The 23,449-nt window shown below is 33.1% G+C and overlaps 5 protein-coding genes and 1 long non-coding RNA gene across 8 annotated transcripts; 3 read left to right on the top strand and 3 right to left on the bottom strand.

Moving 5' to 3' along the window:
• Positions 1-1,983: 1,983 nt before the first annotated feature.
• Positions 1,984-4,540, top strand: LOC105164948 (uncharacterized). The gene is made up of 2 exons (XM_011083797.3): positions 1,984-2,361; positions 3,887-4,540. Exons 1-2 carry the CDS (start codon positions 2,194-2,196, stop codon positions 4,448-4,450), a joined length of 732 nt encoding a protein of 243 aa, XP_011082099.1. The 5' UTR covers positions 1,984-2,193; the 3' UTR covers positions 4,451-4,540.
• A 528-nt stretch (positions 4,541-5,068) lies between these two features.
• On the bottom strand, positions 5,069-7,448 carry LOC105164949 (bZIP transcription factor RISBZ4). Of its 2 annotated transcripts, none has more exons than XM_088881750.1 (6): positions 7,251-7,448; positions 6,425-6,536; positions 6,120-6,294; positions 5,964-6,039; positions 5,732-5,857; positions 5,069-5,628 (listed from the first exon to the last, which is right to left on the bottom strand). In XM_088881750.1, the coding sequence occupies exons 1-6, from the start codon at positions 7,446-7,448 to the stop codon at positions 5,392-5,394; spliced, it is 924 nt and encodes a 307-aa protein (XP_088737876.1). In that variant the 3' UTR covers positions 5,069-5,391. The 2 variants fall into 2 exon arrangements, with proteins under 2 accessions (XP_088737876.1, XP_088737877.1); XM_088881751.1 differs by having other exon boundaries at positions 6,120-6,282.
• Positions 7,449-9,092: 1,644 nt separating this feature from the next.
• On the bottom strand, positions 9,093-12,903 carry LOC105164950 (uncharacterized). Of its 2 annotated transcripts, none has more exons than XM_011083800.3 (3): positions 12,412-12,903; positions 12,278-12,332; positions 9,093-9,710 (listed from the first exon to the last, which is right to left on the bottom strand). In XM_011083800.3, the coding sequence occupies exons 1-3, from the start codon at positions 12,753-12,755 to the stop codon at positions 9,684-9,686; spliced, it is 426 nt and encodes a 141-aa protein (XP_011082102.1). In that variant the 5' UTR covers positions 12,756-12,903; the 3' UTR covers positions 9,093-9,683. The 2 variants fall into 2 exon arrangements, with proteins under 2 accessions (XP_011082102.1, XP_011082103.1); XM_011083801.3 differs by having other exon boundaries at positions 9,093-9,689; positions 12,412-12,901.
• Positions 9,693-11,476, top strand: LOC110012202 (uncharacterized). The gene is made up of 2 exons (XR_002287373.2): positions 9,693-9,832; positions 10,996-11,476. It is a non-coding gene; the product is annotated as an uncharacterized LOC110012202 (long non-coding RNA).
• Positions 12,904-17,041: 4,138 nt separating the features above from the next.
• Positions 17,042-19,586, bottom strand: LOC148787659 (uncharacterized). The gene is made up of 2 exons (XM_088881042.1): positions 19,574-19,586; positions 17,042-18,966 (listed from the first exon to the last, which is right to left on the bottom strand). The coding sequence occupies exons 1-2, from the start codon at positions 19,584-19,586 to the stop codon at positions 17,042-17,044; spliced, it is 1,938 nt and encodes a 645-aa protein (XP_088737168.1).
• Positions 19,587-19,699: 113 nt separating this feature from the next.
• On the top strand, positions 19,700-22,019 carry LOC148787658 (serine/threonine-protein phosphatase 7 long form homolog). Its single transcript, XM_088881041.1, has 4 exons — positions 19,700-20,464; positions 20,558-20,764; positions 20,846-21,289; positions 21,373-22,019. The coding sequence occupies exons 1-3, from the start codon at positions 19,700-19,702 to the stop codon at positions 21,080-21,082; spliced, it is 1,209 nt and encodes a 402-aa protein (XP_088737167.1). The 3' UTR covers positions 21,083-21,289; positions 21,373-22,019.
• Positions 22,020-23,449: the final 1,430 nt, after the last annotated feature.

Raw genomic sequence — 23,449 nt, 5'->3', positions numbered from 1 at the left:
ATATGATTAGACAACTCACAACTTACCAACCATGATAGATACTCTACATTCTTTTTTTTTTTTTCCCAGTTTTTTTTAATGTGAACTTATCGTCTTAACTTAAAATTTTGCACTTGTTTAACCTAAAGTTGAAAAAAGAAATTCAATACAAAAATATAAAAACAAGTAAATAGTAATTTACCCTTTTTTTTTTAGTAAATAGTATAGATATATGTTTGATATAATTAAATATAAATAATCTCTAATTAATGGGAGGAGATATTAATAAAGAAAGTGCAAAGCATGAGAGAATTATGCCTCCTTAAATTGGAACTTTCCTAATTGCATACACAATCATGATGATTTGAATCTAGCCACACATGATGCTGCACAAATGGGGTGTGTATCTCCATCCATGCCACATCATGTACCATTCTTTATCTTTTCTACCATATTTTTATATTATTATATTTTATATTTATTCACATGTATAATTCTTTTTTATATGTATATTTAGGAAAAATTATTATTTTAATTCGCTAAGTATGTCTAATTTTAATTTTAGTCCGATAACTATGTTCATTTTTGTTTAGATCCAGTAACTCATGAAATTGCTTATTTTTACTTCTCTGACAGATTTTCGGACAATTTTACCCTTATGAGTGCATATGGATTAAAACTGCCTTTCAAAAGTTGCATAAGGGTAAAATTGTCCGAAAATCTGTCAGAGGACTAAAAGTAAGCAATTTCGTAAGTTAATGGACCTAAACAAAAATGAACATAATTATTGGACTAAAATTAAAATTAGACATACTTAACGGACTAAAATAATACTTTTCCCTATATATTTAGAGTAAACATGAATATTTATGTGTAAAACGTACATATGATATGATACGAGATGTGATACTAATTCCTAAAGAAAAAAAAATCGATCTGTAATGTCGATTCATATTCGATGTTTGTAAAACTGACCATTTATAAAAATTTAATTATTTTTTTCAAAATTAATGAGAATAAAAAAAGAATATATGTACAAATGCATATGCATAAATATATGCTAATTCTATTGGAATAATAAATCGAATATTCTTATTTTAGCACTTCCATGAACCATACCACAAGTTTATTGCATAACACCCCACAACATAATTTAGATACACATCAAAATTCATCATTATTTTAGTCATTTACCACTTAGAATTATTCTTCTCGATTCCATTCGTATTTATTCTCTTCTCAAACTATATATAAATTAATATTCCCTAACCTCAAATTATATAAAATATAATTAATTACCACGGGGCTAAGAGTAAAAAATATTAATAAATACTAATCATATATCTACAGTTTCACAACAGCTATATAGACTGAAAAATTTAATTCAAATAGGATTTGATCGAACCTAAATAAATTATATGAAAAATACAGTACACTTGCGGTGTGGTTTACTAGAAAAAAAAGTTACTATTGGTTACAATATCAGTGGCTATAACTAAAAAATCATGGTAAATGACTACTATTAACTATGGTTAAATAAAACTGATGTAAAAAACTAGCTTTTCTATCATGGAAGAATTATTTGCCACGGCTAAGAGTCATGGTCAAAACATTTGCCTTGCACAAATCAAATTATCTATCGAGCCATGAAAAAAATTCAAGACTACAGCCGACAACCGTTGCGCGCCGTGGTCAATAACTATTTGCTATGGCTATTTATTATTAATTATAGAAATTAAGCGTGGAAAAATGACCAATCACATGATAAATGTACCATACTTACTTTATGATTAATTTGATTCGATGGTTTTGGATATAAAAATTTATATTAACTGTTGGTTTCAGCAGACAAGGTCAAAACATTAAAATACATAACTAAAAATTATGATAAATACATTTGAGCATAATTAAAAATCATAACAAATGCTGCCAAACAGGGGATAAAGGTAGATGCACTCATACCTAAAGGCACAAAGAAAGAAGGAAGCCAACAGAAACCCCCACATGATTAGACCAGCGTCTGTAGTTTATTTCCAAAGTGGGGATTTGCTTTTTTTCGCCTCCTTCGCTTGAATTTCGGACTTTGCGTTCAAACAAGTCTACGTTCATTTTTCTTGCATGCCTATATAAATACACATGACTCCACCCACTAACTTAGCATGAAAACACACACACACCCCAAGAACACGCACCAAAAACACACACACATCGATCATGGAGTGGAGGAAATGTTATCTAGACGTGATTCTTGTGCCATTGGGGTTTTTTATGTGCATGGGATATCATGTATGGTTATGGCATAAGGTTCGAACCCAACCCCTCACTACTATCATCGGAACCAACGCTCGTGGCCGTCGTTTTTGGGTCTCCGCTATGATGAAGGTATGTGTAGTCGTCATACTCGTATATTTTTTCATTATACTCTATTCTTGTATAGTATAAATTGTTACGTCGATCTTTTTATATTGTAACTAAAGTACGAGTCATTTGAAGTTTGTGATTATTTTTCATCGAGTCATTGGAGGTCGGGGTGGAATTCAAAAGGCATACGTGATAGAGATTATTAATTAATTTTTAAAAGAAAAATACAGTACGTTGACGCGTTTTGCATTTATTTTAAATGGTTTCAAGAAAAAGGAAAGAAATACATGTAATTAATGAAAAATAAAGCACACAAACATGATTCTGAAATACAATGAAAAATCATCTTCTCAAAAGAAGAAAAATAAAAACTCTCATTCCACATTGTATTACCCAAAACTTTGTAAACGTATGTACTGTATGATAGTGGAGACGAGTCTGATTTCCAATACGGGTATTAGGTGCTGTTTGGCGCCTATCGGGAACTTAAACTGAAACAACGTTGTAATAATATTCTCAAGAGCTATTATTGTTGTCTTTGTTTTTTTAGTGGAATTGACGTGTCCAATCTTTTTGTTAGCCAAAACAAACGACTCCCACATTCCAATTCAATTCTCCCTTTATATTTTCTGTACCCCAAAAGGTAAATACAATATCTTTTTATAGCTTTTAATCCCACTTAGTATACAGTTGCTCAAGTGCAAGCTACGTAACCCGCATGAAAATAACACCTCCCTCAATTTATTCATTAATAATTAAAAAATTATGATACGTGGACAGTTCAAAATTCGAATTTATAACTTTATATTTGTAATGTCTTTCGATTTTAATTCTAACGGATAAATTAAATTGTCTATTTAGTTAATATTTATTATTTATGAATATTTTTTTTAAAAATAAAAAGAATGGAATAAAGATGACAATGAATAGAGGTTGATGGGTCGGCATCCACCAACTACATAAATGTCTCTATTATCCTATCTGTTTAGTGTAAAGCTAAATGAAAGATTCAAGGTGGACCAATTAGACTTGAATCTTCTCTAGTGGGTTGTGCGTGTGTATACACGTGCAAATTCCTGTCCCCCTTTTTCCTTAAACAGTAGTGCTACATGTATTTTTGAAGGGGGAGTTTTAATCTGAATCGGGTTTGATCGAATTTTAATTAATTATATGATAAGTGTAATGTATTTATAGTATGATTGATGTATATATGATTCTTAATAAGTGATCAATCACACTTGCTACGTGAATAGTTTGATTTCACTAAACTATTGAGTGAAAATTTTCGTTTTAGTGGTGTCGGTAATAAATTTTCTTTTTATTGAATTTGGGTCTGATTAAGCTCGATCAATTAATAATATAGGCTATGATTGACTTTAGATATATATGGCTTTGTGTAAGACTATTAAAATTGAGGACGAACATGTTTGTATTTTATTAAATTAAAATTTTAATATTTAAAATTTTATGTTCATATTTAATTTCGAATTGAATTAAAATTGGCGAATTTGATCTGATTATTTCTCCAAATTATACTGTGAGACAGGACAATGAAAAGAAAAACATCCTGGCCGTCCAAACGCTGCGTAACACGATCATGGGGTCCACACTGATGGCAACCACCTCGATCCTTCTCTGCTCCGGCCTCGCCGCCGTGATCAGCAGCACGTACAGCATTAAGAAGCCACTGAACGACGCCGTCTACGGCGCGCACGGCGAGTTCATGGTGGCGCTGAAGTACGTAACTCTCCTCCTCGTCTTCCTCTTCTCATTCGTGTGCCACTCGCTGTCGATCCGGTTCACGAACCAGGTGAATTTCCTGATAAACTGCCCGCCGGACACGTCGAACGGCGTGGTGACGGCGGAGTACGTGTCGGAGCTTCTGGAGCGGGGGTTCACGCTGAACACGGTGGGGAACAGATTGTTCTACGCGGCGCTGCCGCTTCTGCTGTGGATATTCGGGCCGGTGCTGGTGTTTCTGTGCTCGGTTACAATGGTGCCGGTGCTCTACAATTTGGACTTCGTGTTTGCTGCTGAGAAGAAGAAACTGCGGAGTGAGAATGGGAATGGGCATGAGCATGAGCACGAGCATGACTGTGGATCTGTGTAATGCCGAAATCAATCTCATTTTCTTATAATTAATGTGAATGTGCTTCAATCTGTAATCAATTCTACATCAAATTTAGAATTATTTTCTCAACTCTTTGTCATAATTATTGATTCATATGGAAATTCTCTCTCTAACTAAGCTCAATCAGGTTTATGCTAATCAATAAATTCCACTTTTTATGATCTTGAATCCAAACTAATGAGGCGTTAGTCCCATGGATTGGATTTTTTATTGCAATTCGTATTTCATCTACTATAACTAATTACGAGAAATGCAATTGCATCCCATTAGATATTGATGGGATCAAGGTAGTGCTATCGGATTGATTCTCGAGTTAAAAAAAATAAACTTGAAATCCACAATTGTTAGAGGCGTTGGGATCGTTCCCATATGAAACAATCTACTCCAAATTCAATGGCAATTCATTCAACTTTGAAATAGATATATTTCGAGCCTATGGATAAAATAGTTACGTTGTTAATCCAACACCTAAAAATTTTAGCAACCACTCCACACTATATACAACCTAATTTATAATACAAGATAGGTAATCAAGTATATATAAATATAATACATTCATCCACGTAGCTAAAAAGAAAAAGGAAAAAAAAAACACAATTCGAAGGAATATTCTTATGCAAATTAAGTCTAATTGTATTTAACCAATCACACAATAAGTGTAAGAAAAATTCTTATCCGAACCAATCCAACTATACACCAATCATATGACAAGTGTATTGCACTTGCCATGTGATTGGTTTGGTTCCGAACAAAAATTTTCCACAGATGTAATCCACTTGCCACGTGATTAATCAATCTCCCGGAATATAATCCACTTGCCATATAACTAGTTAATCTCTCTGAACTATACTGGACTCTGTTTGGAGTCTTTGGGCACCAAAAGTATGTAGACTGAGAATTACAAAGAAAGCTACATTACTTCACTGAGCAATGTGAGATTGATCAGAAGTCCACATATCGGGCACGGGAGATGCTGCAGACATTCCAGTATACGGAGAGTTGTCGTCTCCACGAGCAGAGACTAATGGAGCGACGTTGTCGATGCGGTTTACGTTGTAATTCATGTAGTCTTGGGGCGTGTTCAAGTAATTTTGAAGAAGGTGGCTCAAACTTGAGGTCATCGAGCCGCGAGCAACCATGTCTTCAGCTAGTTTCACCTGCAGAGTATAGGATCAAAGTTCCGGTACATGCATCTTGATCACCTCTCTTTCAAGCAGGGAATTCAAACATAAACATATTGAAGAAAACGACGAGCGGTACCTTGGCTCTCAGAGCTTCGACGTCTGATTTAAGCACTCGATTGTTTGTCGTAGCATCTTTGAACTGCTGAGTAGCATCGGCCACTTGTTTGAACAAGGATGCATGCTCTCCTCGTAGTTGCTCAACCTGTACAAACACAATTTTGCCAGTTCTCAACAAGCACATTGGATAAAGTTCATGACTTTTCTAGGGAGTTTCAGTTCATCAAACAATGCTAGTTTTTATGAACTACCTGTTGTTCAAGATCGGCTAAATGTGCTTGTTTTCGCCTTCTTGAACGCCGGGCGGACTCCCTGTTGGAAACCATCCTGGAATCGTGCACATTCTTGATATTAGTTTTCTTGTGCTTGAGTTCCCAGCATTCTGTATCAAGTTTACTAACATTTACCTTTTGATGCGCTTCATATCTACTGGATTAGTGCTTTGATCACAAGAGCCGGCTTCCGTCTCTTGACCCTCTTCGTCTGATTGCTCGTGTGATGAACCACTGCTAGCTCCAACTGCTTGGTTATCCCAGCCCGTCTGATTCTTGGTCGACATCTGACCATCAACTGCATAACACGCTATACTTCAGGTGTCAGGTTGTAATTTTTATCACCCCCCATGATGAAAATAGATAAAAGAATAGAGATCACCTAATACTGTGAAGCAACCATGAATTAACTTGTACAAAAACTAGAGACATTTACTCACCGCGTATGGCTGATTGGGAGTCGATCACCTTGGACTGATTAGGATAAAGATTCGGTGACAAAAACGACATATCTACCAACGAGGCACTACTCGATAATTCTTTTAGAACTTGCTGAAATTCAAGAACAAAGTACAAAATAAGCAAGTCTATTCACATGCAAAATGCATCAACTTGATGCAGGTGAACACACAGGAAAAATCAAATACAAAATCCAGGATCATTTTAAGACATCAACAACCATAACAATTCACATGTATGTATCTCTCAATTCTTTCTTCCCTGTTTGTTTTTCATTTCATTTTAATTTATTTTCCAAGACAAGACTGATTGACACTTCCTGAGTTCCAGAAAAAGAGAAGGGCCATCTCATCACTCATGATCAGGTTACAATATATATCCTTTATTATGTCTTGTTCTTATTGGTAAGAATTTGATATGTGTAATGCAACTTTTGTTAGTGCGGCTTATGTGTATGAGCATTACAAGTTTCTGCTTTTCAATTGCCAAAGTATAAAACACACTCATCAATTCACAAAGCCAACTTCACTTTCAACAATTTGACCCAAAAACACAGAAATATTCCCATAATAACACTATATATCCCATAAACAACCTATAAAAGAATGATAATTGCAAAAAAGTAAAATGTCATCCACAACACAGGAACATACACCAAGTCTAATCATTTCAAAATTTCAAATTATAACATCAACTGCAACAACTATTCTTGGCAGTGTAAAGCATTAAGCCCAGATAAAATCCCTAGTTAAGATTCAATACACAAAAGAGATATTACTTTTTCTTTTTTCAAATTATAAAACTGACCGAGTTTTTGAACGAAAAATGCATGTGATCGCCGTTCCCCATGGGAAAGAGTGCATGATCAGACGCTTCAAAGATGTCAGCTTTATGATGACTTCTGTTATCATCATTGGAGGCAAAGAGCTCCTCAAGTGCCAATTCTGAAGGGCTTCTCTTCATATCACTGCAACCCAAGATTGAAAATGCTTTCTTGCTGCCCATTATTGTCCGTGAGAGAGAGAGAGAGAGGAAAGGAAAGAAGTGTTAAGGGGACTGATTATTATATAAAGATAAGTTAAAAGCTTTGACAAGTATGGAAAATAAGAAAGAGAAAGAGGAGGTAGGTGAATTGTGAAAGCCGCCAAGCCTGCTTTTCTCATCAAACATAAAAAGCTACGAGTCAGTTGCATGGAAACGGATCAAAATTCTTATTCAAATTAGATCTGATCGAGTTTAGTTAATCATGCAATAAATATAATATATTTATTATATACTTTACCATTCTTCTTGAACTGTAGTCTGTTGATCATTTCATGTCTATCTTTACACAAACTTTTACTTGGCCATTAGAATTTGACAAGTAAACTTTTTCTTAATTGAGCAGAAAATTATGTATGATAGCTTCTCCAAGAGACAGAATATCACGGGTTATTGAGTTGGAACGCTTTATTATTAAAAAAATAGTTAATTTAAAATATATAAATATAGATATTATTGTGCATAGGACAGATTTATCCTAGTACATAAATATATGCTAATTCTATTGGAATAATAAATCGAATATTCTCATTTTAGCACTTCCATGCACCATACCACAAGTTTATTGCATAACACCCCACACCATCATTTCACTTCTATAAATAAATATATGTATATAAAACACAAATTAAATTTAGATACACATCAAAATTCATCATTACTTTAGTAAATATTCGAGGTCTCATAATCTATATAACCACTTAGATTTAATTCTCTGTATTCGATTCATATTTATTCTCTTCTCAGATTAGAAATTATTTTTCCCCTAACCTCAAATTATATAAAACAAAAATCACATTTTTATATTTCGCTACAGGAAATATGATTGTTTGTTATAAGTAATTATTACGGGGCTAAGAATAAAAAAATTATAATAAATATTGATCATATATCCACAGTTTGCAATAGCTATATTAACTGAAAAAAATCTAACTCAAATCGGATTTGATCGAATCTAAATTAATTATACAAAAATTACAGTACACTTGTAGTATGGTTGGTGTATAATTTAAGAAAAATGACCAATTACATGACAAGTATATCACAATTACTCAGTGAATCATGTCGATAACTAGTCCAATCATATACATTGGCATCCGGAGGATGGGGAGGAGGCGCTGATGCAAAGGAGGAGCATGAGGTTGAGTCTGCATCTCATCCATTAGACTAACCCCTTGAAATATAAAGTACTGATTTGCTAGCCTGAAAACCTTAGCCTACACGTTCAAAATTTCTTGCTCTTTGTTCTTAATTTGATGACCCTCCGGACTCCCCCCCTTTCACGTGCAGAGAAAATATGAAAAAAAGTATAGTTGTAAGACATAAAATTTCGTGGTTTGATAAAAAGATTTATATCCACAAGACCGCAATCGCTCAAAGTTGATTTTTATTATAATTGTTGCAAGCGTCGTATTTGTTAGTTTAGAAAAATAAATGTTACCTTAAGAACTGTTGAAGAGAGTAATTACTAAAACAATTTATTTTGTATGAATTATCAAATCAAATATTCAATATTTTTATTTTTGATACAAATGTTGCTCGAGTTTCAAGGTAACTCACACCCAACAACTTTTTGTTGGAGAATGACTAGTTCTTTAGACTTCTAAAGACTTCTAAAATTATTTTTTATTTTTAAAATATTAAAATAAATCCATTGAATTTTTGTGGATGGGATAGAGTCCCATTTTTTCCAACTACTTAGGTATGGCTCTATAAATAAGGGTAAACTCATTTCATTCTACACAATAAAATTTGAGAGCTCTCCTCTTCTAGCTCATTTCTCTTCTTTCACTTCTGAGGTTTATATTTTGTTCGTTGTTCCAAGTTTTCTTTCACTAATGTATAATGAATGTGGAATACTGTTTGTACGTATGTTTGTATGGGAGATATCTATACATTACAAGGCTGGAAACTAATGTTTCAATTTTTGAGTGCTGAATTCAAGCTCAATTAATACTTTCACTTCATTAACTGAGCTTGGATTCAACACTTAAAAATTGAAACATTAGCTCCAGCCTTGTAATGTATAGATATCTCCCATACAAACATACGTACAAACAATACTCCACATTCATTAGCTATATGACCATAGATGCATTATTCAACTCAACTCAACCCAACTCTGCTTGACATTAACCAAGTGGAAGGATCTGCTGCGAATTTATTTCTCGACATCCAGCTCTCACTGCTCTATTTGAGTCACTCCTGATAAACAAGGATTTGCAACTGTCAAAGACTGAGTCAGATTAGATGGAGAAAAGTTAAGCAAAACAAAATGCATGATACCCACATCAAGACAAGAGACGGGAATTTAAGCGCAGTTACACAGCTGAAGCCAAATCACGCAGGTCATTCTATCTTTTTCTCTAATCCAAGGATTTTTTACAAGATTTTGATTATCCGACCAACAAACAGTAAATGAATCATGTTTGGCAATCATCTAATTCATAAAGCAAGCTGTCCCCAAGTTATTAAAATGAGTTCACACATATAGGCAATGAAATGAGGCAAAACAGACCCTTCTAATCAAATGCTCGAGTATCAATTCATGCTTTCCTCTCAACCACTGGTCATTCAATACTTTTAATTATATTAAAGCTTTGAGAAAATGTGCTATATTGTCAAACAGATACTTTTCAGGGACCGTATTGCAGCTTGCATCACTTAAATGAAATATCAATCATCACAAGGTTAACCTAATGAAGAAATCATAGTGTGGAACCCTACATCAAGCCAGCAACAAGAACACAGGGAAGAACCCTCATGTTCTTAGGATGATGAGTGATAGGAAATAGAATTCAGCATGTGAAAGTTTGCAGAAGACAGGAATGAGATGTCAAACAAGGTGACAAATGAGACAGCATTAGACATTGTCGTAGATTGAGGAGAATGGAAATGAACCAGAACTAATTTGCAACTTAGTCGACCTTTTCCATACCTTCTCATTACAATAACATCTTCATTGCAAAGTTTATATACTTCATACCAGAAACTAAGTGAGATAAAACAATGTTGTACTATTATACTTAACAGTAGAGTCCAAATAAAAATGGAATATATGCACACTGTACCCTACAATTAACTAAATATACTTGTCATCTTCACGACTAAGTAGAAGGGATTCGTTTGCCCTCAATGAGAAGAATTCACCAAGTCTTCTCAATCTATATCCAATCTACTTACCCCGAGCATTCAATCACATGCTATTTACTGCAATAAATCTCAACATAAAACAAGTTCAAATTGGAAACCTTCTCGGGATGCTACATGTCACGTAATAGTGAGCAACTAAGATTTCAAGGTCAGAACATGTGGCACTTGTGTTGTAAGCATATCTAAATGGTCTGTAGTTTCTTGACAAGCATGCTTCTAGTTAACTGAACCAGGTTTTCTAAATAGCATGAATGGCTCAATTATCTCATCTGCTTGCACTTACGGTCATTAAATAGTTTGACTACCCCACTTTATTCAAGTTTTGAAAGAATTACTATATATTGTGTCACCCAATCAGATCTTTTATCAGAAACCCCTAATTGCATCCAACTTCACTTAAGGGGAAAGATGTTGCAAAGTTGAGCTCATGAAGAAAACACATAAAGCAGGAAGTCTCAGTGCAGAGAAAGACCCTTCTGCTTGTGAATGATGAGTGACAAACGGAATCGACGCTGGAACATGAGAGATATACAATACTAAGAACAAGGCCTCAAATGAGAAGGCAAACGAGACAGTAATGTTCATCGTCATAGAACTTGAGCAGAATGTGGTGGGAAATGAATCAACACATATCCCAACTGTAACTTAGTCAATATTTACCATACCATCTCACTGTAGTAACAACTTCATTGGCGAAATAAGTATGTCATTGTTCGAGTTAAGTGCCTTTAGGCTATGCTCCATGTTTAATTTAAATACACTTGTTACATTCAGGACTGAGAAGAATTCTTTAGCTCTCTATCAGATGAAATCACCAAGTCTTCTCATTCTATACCCAATCTACATACTCTGGCCATTCAATTACATGCCAACCTGACTATCTACTGCAGATAAATCTTAGCACAAAACAGCTTCTGACAGGAAAAGTTACCCCATGTTGCGTGTTTGCGTAACAGGGTGCAACTACCATTTCAAAAGGACACAACATTGTGCTTATATTGTATTCAAAGCTTAACGGCGCATAGCGGCTTGACAAGCATATTTCCACATCTCTCAAGAGAAATATTCTAGCACAAATTTGAAAGTGAGGGAAAATGTGGAGAGATATCACATAGAGGCACATTGTAACTTGAATAAATGAAAGATAAGGAGGAAAGGTGTATATGAAAAACTTATCAAGCTTCATGGATGCAGTGATGCTACATTTTAGAACGCATGGTTTACTGGATGTATGTGGCCCACGGGCTTATCAGACAAAAGGAATATCACGAAACATGCACAGAAGTTTCCATGGTGAATTTCAGATCTCAAGGAAAAGAATCTTATAGGGCGAGAAAGCAACATACACAAATGGTTTCAGTCATATTGTCAATCAAAAAATCTACTTCATCCTAAATTCATTTGCAGCAGTGAAAGAACAGAGCGTGGCCCATCACATAATGAGGACAAACTAAGGAAACCCGAAAGCAATAAACCACCTATATCAAACGCAATATAAATGAATAAAATTATATATATATATATATAAACAAGTATATTCAAGAACGAAGTATGTATGAGCACAATGAAACTGTAATCAATCTACCCAAGCTTCTGTAGACCCAGGTGAGGCTTACACCGAGATCCAGCTAAATACGTACCCGTAACATCTCTCTCTCTCTAGTAGCTCCAGCTCCGTGAAAAGGAAGCATGCCCCTGAGAAGAATCAATATCAATTAATTTAATCAATCAATTTTAGGAGAGAAAGCGAGACAGAAAGAGAGCGGAAAAGCACCAGATGCGCTGAAAAAGGGTTATTGGACTTCTTCCAACAAACCTCGCACCCACGGTGCCCTCATCTTTCATCTCAAAGAACACCTCCTTCCCCGAGTTGTTTACAAAATCTTCACCAAGCCACACTTTGAGTGTTTCTTCACCACTCCTGAGATGAACCTCTTGAGGTTTCAAGTGCTTCAACACATTCTGAATGAAGACGGAGGTGGGAATAGTCATGTGGCCACGGGCGGGAACGGAGTACTCTAAGCCGCCGTAATAGCCCACATTTCGGGCCGCATCCTGTATGTAATAGTCCTCAATTATGAGGTCCAGATCGGTTGAGTTGTGAACGGTGATGCCCATTTTCTGCTGATGCACGGCCAGCGAGCCCCTCTCTCTCTAACTCTCTCTCTATCTCCCTCTCTCACTGTAATTGGTTTGCGTAGGGTAGTAGCTAGGTAGGTGAGGGAGGCGAAGTGGGTCTGGATGTGCGTCTGTGCTTGACACACGCCTTTAGCCAATCCGTGGAATCTAAATTTTAATGAATGAAATCATATTATTATATTTTGCGGTAATTACAATCTCTTTATTTGAGTTTTAGCATAATTACATATTGATCTTATATAATTTGAAGAATTGTATTTAGTATTTTGAAAATTTGCTTCAGTTTAATAAATAAATCTATATATTAGTTAAAATTTAGCAAATTTATTGATATTAAATAAAAAAAATTAGAAAAAAATCTATATTTACCCCCTATTGGCTTATTATTGATTTATTATAGGTTGAATAAATTTTTTTTTATGATTAAATTATTTTCATACATCTTCACGCATTAATAAATGTGGGGAGGTACATTTTCATTGTTATAAAGATAGTTTAGGCGGAAAAAAATTTGTTGACTTACAATAAACCAGTGATAAGGTAATTGAGGATAAATATCAATTTGCATTCAGTTTTTTTATTAATATCAATAAATTTAATGAAATTTACCTAACAAATGGACTTACTTGTTAGATGAAAGCAAACTTTAGAGATACTAGATGTAATTTCAAAAATTACAGGGAATTTACATGTAATTACAAAAAAATTCAGATGAAAGGAGTGTAATTATCCCTTATCTATCTATAATAAAACGGAACTATTGAGACTATCCACAAATAATAGGACATTTTTATCTACATTAAATAAGAAAAAAAAAAGTATTTTTTTACATGGTAAATAGAATCCAAAGAGACACCAGAAAATTAATGTGGTTTATAAAAGTTAATAAAATAAAAAATTACAAATAAATTGAATTTTTATTATAAAAAATTAATATGATAGTAATAAAAAATAAACAGATATTTGAAGATAGAGATAAGTTTGAATTTTATATTGTATCAATTCTTAACCAATTAATCTGAACAAATTTATAAATTTTTTAAATAAAATCAAATAATCTAACATTTATCTAAATTCTTTTACATGACAAAATAAAATCCGAAAAGGGTATATTTCTAAAAAAATTAATAAAGTAAAAAGTTATAAACCCATTAAATTTTATAACGTAGCAATGACTAATTGATAGTAAACTTAAAATTTAATATGATAATATGAAATTTATAAAAATAAATTTGATGTATGCTACTTATTAATTTATTTAAAAATTATAAATCTTTTAGGTAAAGATTAATTCTTATATATATAAATATATGCAAATTTAAATAAAACAAATTTAATATACACTTATTCAAATTATAAATAAAAAATAAATTAAAAATATATTAAATAAAAAATGAATTTAAAAATAAAAATATAAAAGTATGATTTAATATTAAAGTAAGTTCTAGAATGCATCCCTAACTATATACAGAGCTATTAGTCTCCACACCCACCATGGAGAATTCTCTCATTATTTACGTTGTTTTATTTTATTTATTGACTATGAAGAGGTATGCCACATTTATTTATTTATTTATTTATTTTTGTTTTGGTATTTTTCTTTCACTTGATGATTTAATGAGATAACATTTTTATTTCTTAGTTTGTGATTTTATTAATGGTGATTTTGTGATTTGTTCGAAAAGAAGGACAAATTGTATGTATGCGTAGCAACGCACTAGAAATTGACATGTATCAATGCTATTACCAACAATAACACGACTGGTAGATTCATTGTTGCTTCCTCTAAAGGACATCAAGTAAAACCATCAATAAAAAAATCGGACATTGAAGAGTTTAAAAAAAAATTAATTTTGAAATTTTTAGATATTCTGTATTTGCAACTAGAGAAACATCATGTAAGCAGCTCGCATCAAGGTATCAACAATCATAAAACACAAAATGAATAAAGTGAACCATAGGTATATTCCACCAACAATACTACAACATAAATAAATCATGATATAAATTAAAAAAATAAAAATCTACATTTTTCTAAATAATTATTGATAACTCATTCAATTCATAGAAACTAATATTTTATTTAATTTTTATTAGAACCACTACATAATGGTAGTTTATTATATTCAACCTTATAAGTGTCCATTATTTAATAAGAATATTTCTTATTATAGTCACGATAAAAAATAAAAATATTTTTCGCGCCTTGACATGGGTTTTGTACTAGTATTTAAAATGAAGACCAACAAATCATTCCATCTCTTTCCTATGTACGAGAATTTTTTAATATTAAATTTTTAAATTAAGTTTTTTTTTAACAATAATTAGCAAAATGATGATTTTTATAAAAATATGCCCTAATATTTACAACTTCTTTACAATATAGTACATTTAGTAAAAAAAAAATCATTTTTTGAAAATCAAATCATGGAAGTTGATCAGCCATATAATATTTTAATGCATAATTTTTAAATCACATGATGTTGTTTTCATGTATTATTAAAACTACTGTCTCGCTTTAATATTTATTTGTTTAACATGTTTTGGTTGTGTTTTTATTTTCTTTGTTAAACATAACCATTAAAAATTCATTTCATGGGTGAATTTTTTTTGTACCTTTAAATATGTTACCAAATGCGTCCTAAATATTTTATTTAATAATGGTTAGTTTTGTTTAATATAAATGAAGTTGGAAAAGGCTATCGCACTTTGATTACAACGGAAATGTTTGCAAAGACTTCTACTTTTAGAGAAAGTAATTTTGTAGAAAAAGTTAAAAATTGTAACAGAATTAAAAGTAGTAGCGTTTGTAAAAAAGAATTAAAAAATAAATAAAAGTTAAATTGGATAGTATTTGAAAAATAAAATAAATTTAATTGATTAAAGCCCGTTTGTCCTTATATGTTAAAAAATACTACTTTTTTGCTTATTACTACACTTACTGTTGTTGATAAATTATTTTTCCACTAAAAAAAATTATTTCAATTAGTATGCTTTATATTTAATTTTTAAAAAATATTAAAAAAATATATTTAATTTTTTAATACTCCCACTAAATAATATAATTAATTGTTGATTCATACAAATTATTAAACTTGCATGATTGCAAAGAAAAATATATATATTTTATTGATTAGTCAAGTAATAATATAAGAACGAAATAATAAAATTAGATTATGTGAATAATAAATATAAAAATTTTAAAATATTAAACATGTGAAAATGTAAATTTGATTATTTGTTAAATTATTCAATTTATATGAAAATTTCAATATCAACTTTGAATATATAATTTTAAAATTAATTAAATACGATAAAGTTGAATTAAAATTATTTTAATAAGGGTAACGTAGTCAAAAGTAAAGTTAAATTTATTTACGAAAAAGTCAAAGCAGCTAGAAGCACTCCCAAAGTCTAAAAGTGCTTTTTTTAGTTGTTTTAAAAGTAGAAGCTAACATTCGAATCATTTTAATAATCCTTCTTTTAAATCAAAAGTTGAAAAGCGTTTTTTGAAACGCTCGCAAATACTCATAAGATATCATTGCATCACGTGTTATGATCTTGTTCGTATATGAAAAATATAAAATAATTTAAAAAAATACAAATCCATGTAAAAATCATATTCAAAAAATAAAATAACATCTCTAACTTTATTTATCTATCTATCTATACTATATAAAAGAAAAAATCTACCACACACGCAAACAATAGTTATGACAACGGTCTACTAAGTGTTTTGTAAAGCTAAGGGAGGAGTTAATTATTTTTTAATTATAAAAAAAAAAAAAATTATTTTATCATAATTATTTTTAAATAAATAACAAAAACATGACGAGTCGCGATTTGAAATCGCGACTCGTCATTAAATAATGCCAGAAAAATGCAAAAGTTCCCAAGTCGGGAAACAAAATCCCGACTTCAAGTCGGGATTTTGAATCCCGACTTGGAGTCGGGATCCTGAATCCCGACTTCAAGTCGGGATCCTAAATCCCGACTTGAAGTCGGGATTTTCTTTCCCGACTTGGGAATTTTGCTTTTTTTTTTTTTTTTTTTCGTTCAAATTATTATTATATAATTTAATTTATATATAATTAATTTTAACAATATACTAAAATCCAAAATTAATAAAATTAACATTGTATTAATTTAAAAAATTACAATTAAAAGTACAAATGTAATAGTTATTTATTTTGTACAATTGTAAAAAATTACATTAAATACAAAAAATATTTTGTACAATTGTGAAAAAAACAAAAAATATACAATTAATCCTGGCTACCCGGTACTGGCACATCCGATTGTGTTGAAGAATTTCTTTGTTGTGCTTGTTGTCGTGCACGCCTTTGCGCCCACTCCATCTCATTGTGAATACGTGTTGTTTGATTTCGACCAGGGCGCGAAGAGATGCGAATAGTAGGATCGTGGACCAACTCAAATCCCGGTACATCCCAATAATCTTCGGAATGTACAGGTTCAAATGACTTAGAATATGTATTCTTATAAGTCATTATATCGTAATAATCCTTCACCATTGATGCAGCATTAATCATGAATGCAGCGCATACCTTTTGAGCGTGACTGCAAGGTATACCAAATTGACTCCATTTGCCGCAAGAACATTCTCGGTTCGCAATTTTGACAACATGGGTGTTGACTCCATGTCCACCGTGACGTCTTGTAACAACCGAGGCGGACTGTTGGAACTGATGGAATTTGGTGACGGTATGTTCAACAGAATTTTGATGCCAACGTGTGAACATCTTATATGCAAAATCCGTCCACAGTTGGTTGTTGGTCAACATTACAGTACTTCTTGCTAACCTCTCACGGAAATAATGGACACTTCGCTGAAACGTCATCTCAGCAATTGCTGTCAACGGTAGGCGGCGAGCCCCTTTCAATACTCCATTTATGCATTCCGACATATTTGTCGTCAGAATTCCGCATCGCCATCCACCGTCATGTGATGCTGTCCATTTTTCCTTGTCGATCCTATCTAACCACTGAAACGCCTCGAGGGACTGTTTCTTTATCTCCTCCATAGTGCGATTGAATTTTCTGATCTGATATTCAGAGCCAGCTCTCCAACAAAGATCCTTCAACACGACATTTTTGTATTTACTGTTGAAATTGGAACACACGTGCCGCAAGCAATATCGGTGCACGCCGTTAGGTGGCACGAAATCCGGACATTCACGTACAGCTCTTGTGATACCAGCATGGCGGTCAGAAATAAGGCAGATACCCCGTCGCCCTCGTATAATGTGTCTGCTCAATTGTCTAAGAAACCACTTCCAAGATAAAAGTGATTCTTCATCGACAACAGCAAAAGCAAGAGGAAGTACCTGTTGATTTCCATCCATGGCAGCAGCAATCAACATCTTGTGCTTGTACTTTGTGTATAGATGGGTCCCATCTACACTGATAAGGTTGCGACAGTGTTGGAACCCTTCAATGCACGGCTTGAACGCCCAGAATACGTACCCTATCACATATGCACCGGTTGATGTGTCGCGGGCTTTATGTTGCCATTCAACAATCGTTCCTGGATTATATTTTTGGAGAGCTCCCAAGTATTTGGGTAGCTTTTGAACGGAGCTCTCCCATGTGCCATAAACCATCTCACGTGCCATTTTCAAACTGTACCATGCCTTTTGATATGCTATATCGTATCCGGTATGGTCTTTCACAGTCTGGATGACATGCTTGATTCCGTACGACGGGTTGCATTTTACATGTCCTAACAATAAAGAAGCAACATATACTCTATCTAAATTACCGTGTTCGAGGGACATTTGATTCAATATACATGTATGGTCCCCTCCGTATTTTGTTATTTCAAAAAATGGTATGGACCGGTAAAATGTTTCCTGAGAAGTTCGTTGTGCCGTAACCGGCTGAGAGGATGTCGACGTACCTTGTGCAACATTTTCGGCGACAACATTTATGTCAACATCTTCGTTTCCATCCTCAGGTGGAATTGGATAATCCACTTCATCCGGTTCGGAAGCTGCATCTGATTCATTAGCCAGGCTGTCCGCAATAGGGTCTTCTGGCTCGGCAATGTGTTGTGCAGAAGTTGGTATAAAATTGGAGGTGGATGGAGTATGTGAGTGGGTGGGCTCTGTGTAATTAAGTTCAATATTATCGAGCCCTTGTGTGACAGACACCACATTCGGAGTATAACAATCTGTATCATAATGTGATGAGTTCAATATATATATGTATATATATTATATATTATATGTATATATTATATATATATTATATACATATTATATAATATATATATAATATATATATAATATAATATTATACATATTATTATATATATATATTATATAATATAATATAATATAATATATATATTATATAATATATAATATATAATATAATATATATATATTATATAATATATAATATATAATATAATATATATATAATATTATATAATATAATATATATATATATTATATTATGTATAATATAATATAATATATATATATTATATTATATATTATATATGTATATTATATTATATTATATAATATATATAATATAATATATATATATATATATTAAAGGGGGCTGGCCCGCGCGGGCCAGCCCCCTTTAATTGGAGGGCTGGCGCTGCCAGCCCTCATTAATGAGGGCTGGCAGCGGCCAGCCCTCTTTAAGGCTGGCAGCGCCAGCCTTTGACTAAGGCTGGCGCTGGCCAGCCTTAATCAAAGGCTGACCGCGGCCAGCCTTTAAATTTTTTAAAATTTTTTTTTTTTAAAATTAATATTTCCCCCCACCCTCATCCCCCATTATAAATTGGACGGATGAAGGTGGGTGGAAATTCACTTCATCCACCAGCAAGAATTTTCACCCACCTTCATCTTATACCGTGAGTTTGTCTTCAATTTTTTTTTTCCACAAAAATGGATAGACGATCAGTCTACGGTCCTCGTGATAGTACTGTATTATCTCAACAAGCCCAACATAGGTCTGACGATATTCCAGATGGTGACCTAGACGCCGTACTCATTTCACGGCGTGCGGATGGTACCTTTTGGAGCTACTTTAACCAAAATAATATGTCCGAGCGTGTCCAAGAAATCCTACATCAAATAGGATTTTATGGAGTCTATAGGTGCGGACGCCTTCAATTAAATCAACACCTCATCACTGCATTAGTGGAGAGGTGGCGATCGGAGACGCACACCTTCCATTTCCGTGTAGGGGAAGCCACAATTACCCTACAAGATGTACAAATAATTTGGGCACTCCCAATAGACGGCGAGCCGGTGACTGGAATTGATTTCGACCGCACAACACAACAATGGCAAGAATATTGCCTGACTTACATAGGCTTTAGCCCGGATGCAAATGTGTTGAAGGGCTCGAGATTACAGACATCGGCAATTACATCTCATTTGTCGGCGGTCGAAATTACATATAATACTCCCCAGGCTGTCGTCGTCCAGTACGCACGTGCCGTTGCATTACTTTTATTTGGGGGATTGATGTGCCCAGATTCCTCAGGTAACTATGTCTCATTACTATATCTTTCAAAATTAGAAGATATAGAAACCGCGAGGAACTACAGTTGGGGGAGTGCTGTGCTGGCATTTTTATATCGCGAATTGTGCAATGCCAGCACAAAAGGCAAAGCGGCAATTGGTGGAGCGCTGCAATTGCTACAGGTAATTTTGACTTAAAAAGTCCTACACGTTATTATTTTTTTTTTTTTTGCTATTGATATTCATTAATAACACATATTTGTATTGTTCGTGTAGATTTGGGCGTGGTCACGGATAACGCCACTTTGTCCTGGACTTGGTGCCCAACGACTATTTATGGGCCAAGTGCAAATGGACAATAATCGCTGGCTCCCAGCAGCACCATATGGTGCTACTTGGAATTGTCAGCACACTTTCACCACTACAGTTCGGGGAACTGTACGAGTAATACGAGAAATTTTGGATGAGATGCAGGCGGATCAGGTAACTAAATTTTAATATTATTCGTATATTTATACCGTTTCCTTAAATTCATATTAATTTACATCTTTGTTTTTATTACAGTTCATATGGCAGCCGTATGACATGGACTCGGATGTCATTATGGCTTACGCCGATGAATTGAACCCCCAGTTGTGGAGGTCATCTGTTCCGTTAATATTCTACGCAATAGTTGAAATGCATCGTCCCGAACGAGTTGTTCGCCAATTCGGGATGAGGCAGAATGTACCAGAATCGACGGATACCCGTGATATGAGCCTCCATCAGATTTCCCGTAAAAATCACGCGGGCGCAGATTGATCTCTGCAACACATACAATACATCAATAGATGGCAAAGACGATATGACACGGTTGTACATAGGCCACTCATTTCTAATAGAAGGGAAACAGAACGAGGTTATTGGGAGTGGTACTACAACATAACGAGAAATTTCGTGTCGTCATCTACTGATAGACGTGTGGAAAGCGGGTACCAACCTGGAGAAGCACCTATGTTGCAAGTTGTGGTACGTTATTATATACTATTACATGTTTTATTTTATATATATTTTTAACAACACAAGGCTAATTATTTTTCTACACTTTTCAGGCAAATGAGGTGAATGCCCTTGAAACTTTATGTCGATCTAGACCACCAAATATCGAAGGATATAGTCAATTGGTGGATATATTTGAACATGGGTTACATATTATCAGGGAGGCTATAACCCAACAGCCACAACAAATTGCTTCTCCATCCGATGATGCTCCCACAACATCCCACAGGCAAAGAAGAAGTTCGAGCCGAATGTCAACTGGTTCAGTTGAACGTCGTGATTTTGGGGTGGATATAGCTGGTCCTTCTACAGTATATCCACCTCAAGATTATTACGTACCTCAACCGCCTCAAGATTATTATATGCCTCAACCATCTCAAGGTGATTGGTTTCAATCGACTCCATATATGTCAAATCAAACACAAGATTTTTCTCTTGACCTTGGTCTTGGTTTTAATCAACCATATACACAAGGATATAATATTTCACCAGTTCCATTTCCATCATTTGGTGCATATCGTGACAATGTGGAGTCAAGTTCTGAAACATCAAGTCGGTTTGTTGGGGAAGAAAATGAGGCGCAAAATGAGCCAGTTCAAAATGTGGGCGAGGAAATTAGAAGACCACGACGTCAACGCCACAGACGACATTGTGGAACGGGTGGACATTTTTGATATTTGTAATTGTATAATTTAATGTAATTTTTTACAATTGTACAAAATAAATAACTATTACATTTGTACTTTTAATTGTAATTTTTTAAATTAATACAATGTTAATTTTATTAATTTTGGATTTTAGTATATTGTTAAAATTAATTATATATAAATTAAATTATATAATAATAATTTGAACGAAAAAAAAAAAAAAAAAAAAGCAAAATTCCCAAGTCGGGAAACAAAATCCCGACTTCAAGTCGGGATTTAGGATCCCGACTTGAAGTCGGGATTCAGGATCCCGACTCCAAGTCGGGATTCAAAATCCCGACTTGAAGTCGGGATTTTGTTTCCCGACTTGGGAAATTTTCCAATTTCTGGCATTTATTTAATGACGAGTCGCGATTTGAAATCGCGACTCGTCATGTTTTTGTTATATATTTAAAAATAATTATGATAAAATAATTTTTTTTTTTTTATAATTAAAAAATAATTAACTCGCTAAGGGAGTGTTTGCAAAAATTTTTGCTTTTAAAAAAGTAATTTTGTTAGAGAAAGTTAGAAGTTGTAGTAGAATTAAAAGTGGATGGTGTTACAAAAAATAAAATGAAAAGCAAATAAAAACTAAATTAGATAGTATTTAGAGAAAAATACTTCTAAAATAAATTTGATTAATGAAAAACTGTTTTGTCCCTTTATATTAAAAAGATACTATTTTTTTGCTTATTGTTTCACTTGTTATTTGTCACTAATAATTATTTTTCCAAAAATATCTTAAATTTTATTTTGATTAGTATTTTCTATTTGTATTTTAAAAATATTAAAAAATATATTTAATTTAATAATGATCACACTAAGTAATATAATTGTTAATTCATACACAATAATTAAACTTGTATGATTGCAAAAAATAATTATTTTATTAAATTATCAAATAATAAATTAGATTTATTTACAAAAAAATCAAAGCAGTTAAACCTACCTTTTGGTCTAAAAGCATCTTTTAGCAGTTTCAGAAGCAGAAGGTAGTATCCCAAACACTTTAAAAATACTTTTTTGGAGCCAAAAGTTGAAAAGCGCTTTTCTGAAGCACTCGCAAACACTCTCTAAAAATACCATTCAACCAAGAAAATAACTAACTTATTAATTTAACTTTTTGAATTTTATATTAATTGATAAATTATTTTTTGTTTTTTTTATTTATAATATAATATATTGATTTATATATGTTTTATTTATGATATTATTGTGAATATATTTTAAAATATATAAAAATATTATTTGTTATATGTATGTAAAAACGGTGTGCTACAACAAGTAGTACTAGTAAAAAGAAAACTCAATTTCTACACACAAATACCGCTTACTTACACTGCAATATCAATTTTTTAAATTACCAAAGATATCCCTTATGTATTTTTCAACCACCCCGCTCAAACTTTTTTCCATTTATACATACAAATATAAAAAAGTA

The sequence above is a fragment of the Sesamum indicum genome, linkage group LG6 (genome assembly GCF_026168435.1).
Source record: "Sesamum indicum cultivar Baizhima isolate 11 linkage group LG6, ASM2616843v1, whole genome shotgun sequence".
NCBI classification, from domain to species: domain Eukaryota; kingdom Viridiplantae; phylum Streptophyta; class Magnoliopsida; order Lamiales; family Pedaliaceae; genus Sesamum; species Sesamum indicum.
The sequence above is the reverse complement of the archived record's forward strand: the minus strand, read 5'-3'. Positions and strand labels throughout refer to the sequence as shown.